We start from the raw sequence: 14,699 nt of genomic DNA, 5'->3' as shown, positions 1-14,699 counted from the left end.
AGGCAGGCGCTGAACCGCTGCGCCACCCAGAGATCCCTGGTTATCTTTTTTTTTTTAAGATTTATTTATGCATTTGAGAGAGAGCAAGCAGGGGTAGGGTAGAGGGGGAGACAATCCTGGAGCACACTCAACCGCTGAGCACAGGGCTCGATTTGGGGCTCATCCGAGACCCTGAGGTCATAACCCTAAGATCATGATCTGAACCCGGTGGAAATCAAGAGTCAGATGCTTAACCGACTGAGCCACCCAGGCACCCCTATGGTTACCTCTTGTTGTTGTTATTTTAATCACTTCCTTGAGGTGTAGCTGACATACAAAACAATGTCCATATTTAAAGCCTACAACCTGATGAGTCTGGGGCTGTGTATACAGCTGTGAGCCCAGCACTGCAATCTATGCCATAGATGTGTCACCTGGAAAAGTTTGCTCCCAGCCTCGTTCGTAGTGGTGGTGGTGGCAGTGGTGGTGGTAAGAACATTTCACAGGACACCTACCCTTGAACATACCTCTAAGTACACAACACAGGGGTATTTTATCCTCACTCAAGCATCAGAGCTCATTGGCCACTTCCTCCTCCTTGAGACTTTCTCCTTCCTTACCTACTAGGATTCCACTTCCGCTCTGCTGTTTCTCCTTTCTCGGTAGAATATCGTTGCCAAACTCTTTAAAGAGACCCAGTTTTTTCTTTCCTTTTAAAATTTCATGTTCCCGGGAATTCCATGCCCACAGTCCAGATAATTATTCCTAAATTTCCATGCATGGCTTTAATCACCACCTAATCCCATTTCTACACGCGGCTCACATCCCCCGAAGGCACATCTCTGCACCTGCCCACCAGTGTGCCCACAAAGCACCCTGGACACGGCCAGTTCAAACCTCACACCAGCACCCTCACTATCAGACATGATCCCTCCTCCTTCACTCGGTAGCCCCTGGATGCAAGACGCTTGCCAACTATCTTCAAAAGGTTTTACATCCTGTTTCTCACTCTTAGCCAAGACAATGTCTGTCAATTCTACGTCCTAAAATAAATAAATAAATGAATAAATAAATGAATACATAAATTAAAAAAAATGTTTGCTCTCCCTCTGCTTGTGTGTCTGCTTCTCTCTCTCCTCTGGGTCTTTCATGAATAAATAAATAAAATCTTTAAAAAAATAAAAATAAAAATAAATGTTTGGTTTATTTCTTCTTCTGAAATTCTGTGGTTACCAAATTAAAGTTTAGATTCGTCCATTGGTAAAGTATCTTCTCTGCCTCCTAACCTGTTCTAAATATCTCATATCACTTCCCACTTGAAAAATCCTTCAATTCATTCGTTCCCATACACTTCTGGAAAGCCTCCTTTGCAACTCCTGCCAGGTCAGGGCTTTGTGACCCATCATCCTCTCTAGCTTTAGCCTCACTCCCTGTTACTCAAACTGCAGTCAGTGCCCCCACTATAGTTCTTATCCATTTCCGAATGTTACTTCCCTACTTTTGATAGGTTGTTCCCAAAACTCCACTGTAGCTCTGAACCAGGATGCTCAATTTCTATTAATAGCAAAATATTAGTTCAAGCCCTTTCTCTCCTGAGAATCAATGTCAAATATGTCACATCTCTTCTGGTACCACCATCCCCTGTGCTTAGCACTGTTACTATGCCGTTAAGCAAGAGGATGCAATCACCTGTTCTTGAATTTGCTTCCTCTTCATTAATTTCATTAGTTACTGGGACTGTATTTCATTAGGTGTAACCTCCACATCTAGCACAGTGTATGACATACTATCATTTTTTAAAACCACTGAACTCATGTGGAAGCACTAACTTTTGAAGTGACTAGGATCCCTGCAATCATTCCCTTTACCTGCCTTAGGAATGTGCACACTACAACTCCATTTGAAAGTTTGGGTTTGCCAAGGTTGAATGATGATATAGGAGAAGAATCAAGGCTACCTCTTCAATGTGATTTCCACCACTGTTACTCATATCCATGTCTCAGTCTTGTCCTGAGTCCACAGCCCATGATACAGTCCATGAATACATCATCTCTGGAATCATTACGGGAAAAGTCCCCAAACTACACTCTATTACTCTCTGTTTCTATATTAACTCCTTTACCGAAATTCAACTGCTTTGGATTTTCCTAAACTTCTTCCCTGCATTTCAGGTGTTCATAGAACAAAGTGGTTGCCTGATAATAAATAAAATGATGCCATGTAATTTTCTTCTGAAAAGTCAACAATTGTCTTCCTATCTCTCTAAATATGAATTATAGGCACCCGGGTCTTTCTTTGAACCTCAAATCCAAAGAGTCCTTTTCTTGCCAGAATCTCTACCTGCATCATTCCTTCACAATGGACACGCCTCCATTCCCAGTAGTCGTGAGCACACCACCAATTTGGACTGATTATGATTAGATCCTATTCATTTTTAGATATCAGCCTGACTGTTCATTCCTCAGAGTTCTACTCTCTGCTCAAAGCAGTTAAGTGACCTCTTCTTATTCAGGGGATTAGTTATGGCAGTGCCAACGAAAGAACTGTAAGATATCTGATTCCCTAATGAGGATCAGTTTCTATACAGTGCATGAAATTCTCCTCTCATCATCACTATTACTGCCACTATTCTATATATTTTTTCTTTCTTTAAAAGAGAACATTCACATCTCTTTTGATACGAAGTGCTATAGTTTCAAATTAAATAAATGATTTTGAGGTTAAAGAGAGAATAAATCATGTAGAAAGGATAAGGAAGGGCCAAGCTTTTCAGAAAAGAATATACGATATCTTTAATGTCATTATCAGCTCTGAATTAACAATTAAGTGTGCAGCAAGGAAAGGTCCCAATTGTCATCTAATATTGTCAAAATGATAATTTTATGAACATTTTTATCACAACTTCCTTGAAATAGAAAACTTCGTGTACCAAAACATGACATTTGAACTTTATAGAGGTGGCATTGTGATGACATGATGTCGTGTGAAATTAATCATGACATATAGTTCTATACGCTTATGGAACTTTTCTAATAATCGTCATGGAAATTTAACTATTTTGATCCAGTCCTACAAGACATTGGATGCAGAAAAGAGGATTTTGATTTGGCATATATTTTATTTAATTGTAGAAATTTAGAATCTCCTTTTTTTAAAAAATCAAATTTGATTAAGGTAATTACATTTTTAGAGAATATGTGATATTATTTAAATGTAACTTTAAAATGTTTAAGTTAATTCATGGATTTCTTTTTCTTAAGATTTTATTTATTTATTCATGAGAGATACAGAGACACAGGCAGAGGGAGAAGCAGGCTCCACACAGGAAGCCTGATGTGGGACTTGATCCCGGGTCTCCAGGATAAGGCCCTGGGCTGAAGGCAGGAACTAAACTGCTGATCCACCCAGGGATCCCCCCTAGTTCATGCATTTCTTAATGCTACACTGACAATTTTTTTTTTTACACTGACAATTTTTTAAAGGTCATGATACATATGCCATGGCCGCCATGACATTTATATTTATTACACTGTGAACTTTATATTCCTATCTACACATATCCACCTGTGTGTGTGTGTGTGTGTGTGTGTGTGTGTGTGTCTCGGTGGCGCTAACCCAGCAGTGACTTTCATCCCTGGAAGCTTTGGTAATGTCCAGAAATAATTTTTTCTAGGGCTAAATTGTCTTTTAGTTACAGTTGGAAAAATCAGTAGGGTTCATGATACTTAAGGGGTCCAGAAAAATTTTTTTTTTAATTTATTTATGATAGCACACAGAGAGAGAGAGAGAGAGAGGCAGAGACATAGGCAGAGGGAGAAGCAGGCCCATGCACTGGGAGCCCGACATGGGACTCCATCCTGGGTCTCCAGGATCACGCCCTGGGCCAAAGGCAGGCACCAAGCCGCTGTGCCACCCAGGGATCCCCAGAAAATGTTTTAATGCACTTCCAAATCAGAATAAAATATGAAATAAACATTATTCAGGCTGCATTATAGTAGTCTTTATATCAATACAATTATAAACAGATTTTATTATTTTAATTGAAAACAGGACCCAAGTAAAAATGGCCAACCATCCATGGCAGTTCTAATGTGAATCTGATTTTGGGTTCAATGAACTTCTTTCTGAAATATGACTGTGTTCCATTTATTTTTAATTGATATACTTTATTTTTGAATTCATTTTTATTTTTACTTTTACTTATTTGATAGAGAGACAGAAAGAAGGTGATATATATAGAGAGAGAGCAAGGGCAGTGGGGAGAGAGAGAAGCAGGCTCCCCGCTGAGCAAGTAGCCCAACATGGGGCTCAATCCCAGGACCCCAAGATCACTGCTAAGTGGAAACACACTTTTTAGTTTCTTACCTCTTGTTTATGACTTTTATTCCATTCCCCTTAATCATCAAATCACACAATGTAAAAAATATCCACTTACAGATCTCCTGGTAAAACAGAATTTCCTTTATTTTTTATATAAGAATGCTTCACTAGTTAAAGAAGTAATCATCTATGTTATTCAAATGAAAATAACATGTATTTGTGAAGCATAACATATAGCTAATCATAAGCAGTTACCACTTGAAATCTATGAAGCCTATTGCCAGCTGTTGTGCGTTAAAAGACACTATTTGCAATGTATATTTTTAGATACATTCTAGTAATTACATATGTTTAAATATTTCTAACATAAACTAGTTAGAGTCAATACACTCTGCAATTACAACCTACACATCTAGGATATAATCTACTGGGAATTATGAGACAAAGGCATAAAAGAGCCAATAGAAAATGGCTAAAACAAAGAAATTCAAATGCATTCTGAGTTCTAATTGCTGGTCTCTAACATAAGCATTTCCACTTTCAGACCAATTTTTTATTTAATAAGTAGTATTTTCTAATATATGTGATAAACTACAGATGTTAAGGCCTGAAGAATGCATTTCTATCTACTGCCACTAATTCTGACCACCAAGAACCTCAAATTTCAGAAGATTCTAAGTCAAATACAAATATGGTCTAGTCAAGGGGCGCCTGGGTGGCTTAGTCGGGTGAGCATCTGCCTTCGGTTCAGGTCATGATCTGGGGATTCTGGGATGGAGCCCGCGTCAGGCTCTGCTTGGCAGGGAATCTGCTTCTCCCTCTCTCTCTCTGTCCGTACCCACTCCCTCAACCCATCCTCTCTTTTTCTCCAATAAATAAAATCTTTAAAATATATATATGGTTTAGTAAAAGAATGGTAGGACTTTTCTTGTCTTTCTGATTCTAGTCATTCTGACGGGTGAAATGAAATATCGCCTTACCTCTGTCAGAGTGGCTGGGATCAAAAAGAAAAGTAATAGCAACTGTTGGCAAGGATTTGAAGAAAAAGAAACCCTCCTGAATTGCTGGTGGGAATGTAAATTGGTGCAGTCACTGTGGAAAGATTATGGCGTTTCCTTAAAAAAATAATAATAGAATCACCATATGATACAGTAATTACACTACTGGGTTATTTACCCAAAGAAAAAAAAAAAACATTAATTCAAAGAGATATACACACCCCTATGTTGATTCAGCATTATTGACAATAGCATGGATATGGAAGCAATTTAAGTGTCCATTGATGGATAAATGGATAAAGAGGATACAGTATATATATGAAGGAGTATTAGTAATAAAAAGGAATGAGACATTGCCATGTGCAATAACAGGGGTGAACCTAGAAGGTGTAATGCTAAGTGAAATAAGTAAAACAGAGAAAAATGGATACTATGTGATTTCACTCATATGTGGAATTTAAAAAGCAAAACAAGTTTACGAAGAAAAAAAGAGATCAACGAATGAAGTGACTCTTAAATGCAGAAAACAAACTGGTAGTTGCCAGAAGAGGGGTAGGTGAGGGGATGTATAAAATAAATGGGATTGGGATCCTGGGTGGCTCAGCGGTTTAGCACCTGCCTTTGGCCCAGGGTATGATCCCGGGGTCCCGGGATCGAGTCCCGCATCGGGCTCCCTGCATGGAGACTGCTTCTCCCTCGGCCTGGGTCTCTCTGCCTCTCATTCTCTCTGTCTCATGAACAAATAAATAAATCTTTAAAAAATTATTTAAGTCAATGAAATATATAAAAAGGTCTTTAATAATTCCATGAGATCAGATACATGAGATATATTCATGCTAGTTTTGGTATTTGATATCCCATGGCCATTACCATCAGAAAAAATATGGATTATCAGTTACATACACACATATGCATGTATGTGTAATTATATGTATGCACAATGGTATATTATATATATAATGCATGTATATGTACAGTTGTACTATTTACCATTAAAAATAGCTCTATGATCATGGTCTTAGCCACATATAAATGTCTTAGTAGTGAACTATATACATTGACTGCTGGCAGCAAAATAAATGCCTCCATAAAAATCTAACCATTGACTACAAAAACACTAAAAAAAATATAAGAGATTTATGAAAAATTGGTATGCATCAAAACAGGGACTTGAGCCCTAATCAAAAGCCCAATTAAAGTTGTTCTATAATGTGAAATATAACTCCAAATACACAAAGCTATAAACAAGAGCTCAAGGATAATTTAAAGTGAAGCTACATAACGCATTTATAAATACTATTTTAATACAAAAACTGCATTGCGTGACTACTAATTATTTCTACTGACAAAACTGCTGTCATTTCTGTGGCAGAGAAGGTCTAAGGTGATAATTTTCAGTTCTTTGGAGAAGTTTTCATGCTCGTGGTAATCGTGATGATTCTATTTTTTTATTTGTAAGTAGAAATACGTAGCTGTTTCCTTATTAATGTGTTTATAAATGTGAAATACAAATCTGCTTCTTGAACAAATTAAAATAATGAGACAAAGAAAATTATTTTAAGCACATATGGATTGAGCTTTGTAGTCTTTAAAAAATGAGTTGTAGAAAATACAATTCAGTTAGAATTTCTCATTCAGGAAGATTAGAGCAGAAAGACTAAGTGAGTGGATCAGGTCAGATAGGCCATAAGAGAACCACATCCTTGGGTGTGACCCTTCGTATTTGTTCACTGATACTGTAAAGACCAGAACAGGTACAAATTTCCACAGAACCTCCACAAACGTGACCGGCTTCACAGACCTCCACCACCGCCCGACGGGTAACAAGCTCTCCCCATGTGTTCACTGGCACCCAACCCAGAAGGAATGTTTGAAATTGACCTATTACGGCTTCATCCTCCACTACACGAGGTGACGCCAGATGAAATCAAAGGTTCTCTGATCTGTCCCTTTCCAGCAAATTTTGGGGGGCTTTGTTTTGTTTTTCAGTTAGATCGAAAGGACAAGAAATATACATAACAGAATATTTATAATCATTAAATATGTTTTTCTCTTAGTATGCACTTCAAGGGGGGATTTTCTTTTTCTTATGTTTCTCCTTTTCAAGGAAGAGAAATGACGACAGAAAAGTACTTTGACATTCGTAACAAATATAATTTTTAAGTGATTCAGTATATATTTTTTATTTTAGCACGTTTGTCTCCATTTGCTTTCTGGGCTACTTTGTAGGAAAAAAAAAAAACAAAAAGGAAATGATGAAGATGAGTTGTTTTGTCTCATTTTAACATGCATATAAGAAAATGAGAAAATTGACTCAGATCTCTTTTTATGTACCACATTCTGACTCTGCAGCTCCTGCTGGCTCTGGAAAATACAGCTGCAACCCAGTCCCTGTTGGATGAGGGCTAAAGCAGATGGCTTGTGATCCTGTACTGCCTACACATTAGGGAAGCACCGTGGCTTGGACGGAGTACTTCTTCTTTTTTTTTTTTTTTTTTTCTCCTAACAGTGCTAAAGTGAAAATAAATAGTCAAGCAGGGAGATGGAATTCACTGAGCCTGCAGTCATGGAGATTCTCCTGCTGTGCTTACTGTTTCTCCCAGAGGTACTGAACAAACCGAAGTGGCTGCTTCCAACGGCTGGTAATTCATCAGGTCTCTCCACCTCCCACTCTACTCTCTACCCTGGAGCCTACATGATACATGGCTAAGCTGGCCACTCTTACTGAGCACACAATATCCTAAAGGGCTTGATAAGCCATTAAACTGTCTTGTATTTTCGAGAGAAAGGGAGGCTGGTCTGAAGTTACTGATTATTTTATCAACTTCATTCTTTCAGAACATTATCAAAACCGGTACATCCTGTGTACGCTGAATGTGTATTTAAAATATATCAGCACTTTTAATGGAAATTAATTTGGGGAATTGAAAAATAATATCCATGTGCTTTTAAAAGATGACTGAAATTCAAATACAATTTCTGTATCAGTTTGCAAAAAATAAATTAGATGTCATAAAAAAAAGTGTGCTCTTTCTGCTTCACGTGCATTAGCAATCGATTTAAAAAATGTGAATATTGTTGCACCAATAAATGACTTTGTGAATTCCAAAATACCTTCGTGGTTATAAAGTAAAGTACTCAATTGTGGTTTAATTAAATATTTCCATTTTATACAAAAGAATGTAAAGAGTAATATACTGGTGAAGAACATTCAGCCCAGCATGGATGGACTAATGTTTAGGGAGAGGTGACGTGACTGGTAAAGTACATTACTTTGCAGTCATTGTTTTAAACCATTTATTATAAGTAATAGTATCTTATAGCATTTCCACTCTACTTTCCATGTCTTTTCAAAACCAAGCCAACTCCATTCTCATCTTACTCCATAATTTCTTAGAATAGGAAAAAACAAAAAACAAAAACTTACTTTTCCAACGTACTGAGGATCTGGTCCCATATGTTCTTCTAAAACAAAGAACTGATTCCAAACCCATCCCCTTTTGGGACGATGGTGGACTTCGGTTTCACCTTCGATGTGTTTGGTCTGGTTTCTGGTCACCTTGATGGAGCTGTGGTGAGCAGTTCCATAACACCTCTGCACAAAACAGAGACACACGAGGACTGGACAGATGCAAGATGTGCTCGTAATTTTCATTGTAAGATAGCTTTCCAGTTCACAGTCTCCTTTCTTTCCTTGTCAGTTATAAATGCTTAGTGCGCATTCAAGAGAGAAGCCAGAGCATCTTTTGAAAGGACAGTCCAAAGTAAATTGTTTAGCGTGTCCATGATTTAACTGCCCATCAGGGAAAGGTCAGGCTACATTTACATCCTGAAACACTTGGAGAATCAAAGCTGTAGTTGTCTGATTCCAAATCTTCACAGTAAGTGAACACGGACAACCATTTTCTGCCTAATGGAAAGAGAGAAGATGATATAGATTACAAAACATGGTAGCTTGACATATTTGCTGTGAATGCAAATTATACTATGGTGTAGTATGATGCTGATAGGTAAAGAATATACACAAATTATTTTGGAAATACAGACAAATATGCATATACATGGTCATCCATAAGCCTGCATGCTGTGACATTCTTACAAGGACTTCTCTCTCTGTACCATTCCCAATATTTAAAAACAAATATATATATACATATATATATACACACACACACAAATAATATATATGCTTATATACATATATTTGTATTTTATTTTTATTTTTTATTTTTTTTGTATTTTAAAACAAGTTATGCATTTGGATATTTGTGCATATATATGTGTATATGCGTATTTGTATTTTTATAGATGTGTGTATGTATAAAATCCTTTGAAACAACAGAAATGCAACCCCAGGGAGTGCAGAAATGCTCAGAAACTGACCATGAGTATCTGCACATGTCTAATATGATATCTTAACAATATGTGATTAGGTACTCCAGACTAAGTATGAATTTGGTTTGCTTTTGTGCCTATTTTACTTTTGTTCAATGTGGTAGAAATTCACAACACACACTATACATGGATTACACACTACATGTGACTCATTGCATTTCAAAAAATGCTCAAAATATTTTAGGGTTGAAAAACTGTCATAGATCAATGAAGTAGGTACTTGGATTGCTTAGTAAGTAGAGTAGAAGAAAGCAAAACACGGCAGAAAAGAAGATGCCTGAAAAAAAAATGAATGTGATTTAAAGTAACTCCATACATGGAGACCAGATTGGCGCAACTGAATATGAGTGAAAGGGGATCAACTGGCTGAATTACAGCTTGTAGAGATTCTGAGCGGCCTACAGATAATATCCCAGGGTGTGGTCTTAATATATAGGCAAAACGGATTTTAAGCATGGAATGACATTCCATATAATTCTAGCAGCTATATAAAAAAAGGTAACAGGAACAAAAGAATGGTGGCAAAGAGAACAGGAAGGCAACGCTTTGATTTTCAAATAATAAATATTGAGGACTTGGTCTTAGATTTTAGTACAATTGGTCAATAAAGCAAAACTTAAGAAACATTCCTCGGGGACGCCTGGGTGGCTCAGTGCTGAGCATCTGCTTTTGGCTCAAGGTGTGATCCCAGGTTCCGGGATCCAGTCCCGCATCGGGTTCCCTGCAGGGAGCCTACCTCTCCCTCTGCCTGTGTCTCTGCCTCTCTCTCTCTGTGCCTCTTATGAATAAATAAATAAAATCCTTAAAAAAAAAAAAAAAGAAATATTTCTGGAAAAGAAGAGACAGGAGAAGAGAAAACAAAAAAAAGTTGACCTTGAAATTATTAGCTTATAAAAACAGGAAGCAAGTTTTGCTTGGTTTTATATGTGTGTTTTAATATGTATTTAGAAAAAAAATGGATTTAAGATTATGACTGCTCTATCTAGTAAAACTATTAGATGAATCACTTTCTCATTTCATAAAACTCATCCCCGCACACCACCACAAACCAAAATACAGATCTGAATGAATTATAAGGTAGATGACATGACAATATAAGGATTTAAAAAACTGAATATAAATTAGTAGCCATAGCACAATTCTTTCACACAATTGAGAAGAAAATATTTGTATCAAGTAGGTATTAAAAAAAATCTCACATGAGACTGAAAATATGCTGCTTTTTTCTATCAATGTCTCTCCCCATAAATTAGGGTTAATGGTAATGCTTATTTTCTAGTTATGCAAGAATTGTATTGGGTTAGGACCAGGATTTTATTTTAATTATCTGGTAACTATAACCTGAAGTTTGCAATATTTTATGGAAGCAAAGATATATTTTTCACTGATTGAAGTTGAAATGACTCAAAAACTCTAACATACTTTTTAATTTTTTGGAATTTATTTTTACTTTTTTGAATGGGCCAAAAACCTTAACAGACATCTCACCATAGAAGATATAGAGCAAATTATAATATGAAAAGATACTCTACATCATATGCCATCAGCAAATGCAAATTAAAACAATAAGAGACTAAAAGAAAATAATAAAATAAAAAGAAAAAAGAAAAAAGAAAATAAAAAAAAACAGTAAGAGACTATTACATACTTATTAGAATGGTAAAAATATGGAACAGTGACAATATCAAATATTTATTAGGATGGAGAGCAACATGAACTCTCATCCGTGAGTGGTGGGAATGCAATTGGCAACACTTCGGAAGTCAATTTGACGGTTTCTTACAAAACTAAACATAGGCTTACTATATAACCAGCATTTGTGCTTTTTGATATTTACCCAAAAGAGTTGAAAACTTATGTCCGCACAAAAGCCTGCAAGCAAATATTTATGGCAACTTTGTTCATAATTGCCAAAAATTGGAAGCAACCAAGATATCATTCAGCAGGTGAATGAATAAATAAATTGTGGTTCATCCAGACAATAGGAATATTATTTAGCCCTAAAAAAGAAATGAACTATCAAATCATGAGGAAACTGAAATGCATTTGACTAAGGGAAAGAAGTCAATTTAACATATTTCTTCAAAGATACCATTCTAGCTCCACAATGATGAGAGCACTGGAAAGAAAGTCAGAAAAAATCAGGTTTCTTTCCTTTTTTTCTTTTTTCCAACAATGTACTTACAGTACAAACATATGAATCATCTAATTTCTTTAAGTCTCAACATTCTCATTTACCGAAGTTTGTGGCCTGAATAATTGATTTTAATATTCTTTTGAGTCTAATAAATTATCTGGGTAATTTTATATACATATATATACATTTATGTATCAAAAGACTTAATTTTCAAGTCACAGATTTCAAAAACAAAACTTCAGTCTTTCTTCTCAGAAGTCAAGTGGATGAATATATAGAAGGTGCTATCGTAATACTTTCACACCATTTGGTGTGATTTTTAAATGAAATTAACATCTTTGCCCTTTATGCGAAGTTGTTTAACAAAGCATAATTCATGAGTGAAGGTGAAGAAACTGGTTTTGTAACGCATCACAGATATGTAGAATGAGCATGTTCTTTATAATCCTTGATCTTGTCTGGCATTCCAAAAAATATATAAATGCAGTGGAATCTGCATACATATGTTTAGAACCTCTATTATGATCATTATAAAGTGATGAATAAGGCTCTGTGGAATGAAAGAACACACGCAAACATTACTACTGTGCTTTTGTAAGTAACTTCATCTACTATGAGGAGAGAGAACTCCAAATATAAAAATCTGCCCTGCTTCCAGAAATCCATCCCTGCGTAAGGTTAGAAAGAACTGAAACACAAAGTATAATAAAGCACTGAGACGAGCACAGTAGAAATACGTTGCGGACACCTGCCATTCTCCGATCAAGCAGCACTCAAATACCTTCCCTGCTTTCCTGGAACAGGCCGATACATGAACTCTGATAAACAGACCCTGTCACCTCTGAACCCTTAGGAATCTGACACTTTCTTCTTTACAACCTTTTAGTTAGAATTTATACCAGTGTCATAAGCACCTTGATTCCATATGCACATCACAACAGGCTGAAACGGATGATGAAGGGAGAAATGAGAACTTTTTCCCAGCGGTGGGAGGCTCTCAAGGTCCCCATGGGGTGCATACGAGCCCTGCAGCCTTGTGGGGGGGGGCAGTGGCAACTGAATGACTAGAGGGTCATTCTAGCTACACTGTTTGAGTGGGGACTATGTGGCATCGTTTCTTAGGATCTAACTTCTTAAAAAAAAAAAAAAAAAAAAAAAAGATCTAACTTCTTCTGGTTCCTGTGTCTCAAACCTTTTCTCCAGCCCTCATCAGATTTCATGGCTGCCCAATGTTTTTCCAATGGATTTATTTGCTGCCTTCCAGAGTCAAAGTTGATATCTGTTATTTGGAAAACAAGAACTGTCTCTGATACAAAGCATTACCCTCATTCCAAAAAAAAAGAAAAAAGAAAAAAAAAAAAAGGAGGAATTTCCAAAGAATGCACTGCGTGCAATAATGAATAATGTAGACCTCACTCCTCTGCTTAGATACTTAATTTAAGTGAACCAGCATTGCTTCCAGAGTGGAGTCAGTAACAGCGCACTATGAATCAAGGGACATGGCCTCAGATGTTCATCTTGTAGAACATTATCACATTTTTCTCAGTAATGTTTTTCTCTGAGCTTCATATTTTTCATTTACTAATAAAGATTCTCATTGAAGTACCTGAGCATGTGCAGCAATCTGATTATTTGAATTTACGATTTAACAACTATTATTCATAAATTACTTTTCTCACTTATAGGGAGTTACTCACATCACCAGAGATCAAACAGCCATTTATACATCCTCAACGCACGCATTCCTTCATAGAGCTCCAAGAAACAATATCCTCAGAGAAATGGATTTTCACACTTATCCTAAATCTTAAATCCTGTAATGTGTGCCTTTCACTGATCTTTTTTTAATAACCAAGTGGTTCTTAACTCATAAACTTTGAGCTCTAAAAGATCTAGAAAATGCCTTCTGTTTAATTTTTTTTTTAAAAAACGAAGTTCTTTGTCCTTTTTCTTATTTTGAAAATGTCTTTGTAAAAGAATACTCTGTTGATTTTTTTTTGTGAATTTATCATTTTAGTTTCCATACATGAGGGGTGACAGGAGATATTTCACATTATCCAAAAAACCTAGAGTCATAATTGCCACCAAGTTCTAATCGCCAGCGTGATATGTTACTTGGTAGGGATTTATCTGACTTTGCATTGATCAAGCCTCGATTAAACAGAAAATGTCAAAGAAGATGAAGTATAGGGAAAGCCCATATTTTTTGGAATCATTTTCTTTGTGAGATGTACAAAGACATCGTGTGTGGAGAAGTAAGTACATGTCAATGGAACACGATGCTCAATACACGCAAGGGGGCTTCCCGACCGTCAAATCTGTATATTCATCAGATGAGAAAGCTGTTCCTTGTATAAGCTCGAAAATAACGCAACTTAACTTTTCCATGATGAATTATTTAAAGCCATCATACTATCAGGAAGATTTAAATAAAGGGAATTCATATCACGTTTGAATTCTGGGGTACTTATTAAGGTGAAAGTTACAAGTACTGAATAAGAGACATTTTTTTTAAGTTTAGTAAATAATCACTTAATACTTATCTATTTTTACTTCCATGTGTGTGTGTTTCTATTATCTCCAGGATGTTCCAAAATCGTGAAATTATCTGTGGGTTGGTGCTTACAGGCATAACTCCCACAGCTGGCAAGGTGCACTCTCCAGCATATGTCTGATGCTAGCGCTGCAGTTCCCGTCATTTTTGGATTCAATGATCAAGAATATTGGTATCATTCTCTCGTTCTATGTCTAGTTCTTATTAAATTCTTAATGACATTGACCTCTGAGTATTGTTCCACCTTCTGTCCTTCCGTCTCTATTTTCACTACTCTCTTCATAAGCTTGTTTGTTTTTCTCTCTCTCAATTGGTA

At 36.5% G+C, this 14,699-nt stretch overlaps 1 protein-coding gene across 8 annotated transcripts in view; it reads right to left on the bottom strand.

Moving 5' to 3' along the window:
- Nucleotides 1–14,699, bottom strand: part of CDH18 (cadherin 18) — a 1,025,306-nt gene that overhangs the window by 302,515 nt on the left and 708,092 nt on the right. For all 8 annotated transcript variants that reach the window (XM_038535420.1, XM_038535419.1, XM_038535425.1 and 5 more), the window contains one exon: nucleotides 8,725–9,207. In XM_038535420.1, coding sequence (XP_038391348.1) covers nucleotides 8,725–8,952 — 228 coding nt within the window. In that variant the 5' untranslated portion in view covers nucleotides 8,953–9,207. The remainder of the gene's footprint in view (nucleotides 1–8,724; nucleotides 9,208–14,699) is intronic.

Source organism: Canis lupus, chromosome 4 (genome assembly GCF_011100685.1).
Source record: "Canis lupus familiaris isolate Mischka breed German Shepherd chromosome 4, alternate assembly UU_Cfam_GSD_1.0, whole genome shotgun sequence".
NCBI lineage: Eukaryota > Metazoa > Chordata > Mammalia > Carnivora > Canidae > Canis > Canis lupus.
This window is presented reverse-complemented; position numbering and strand designations above follow the sequence as displayed.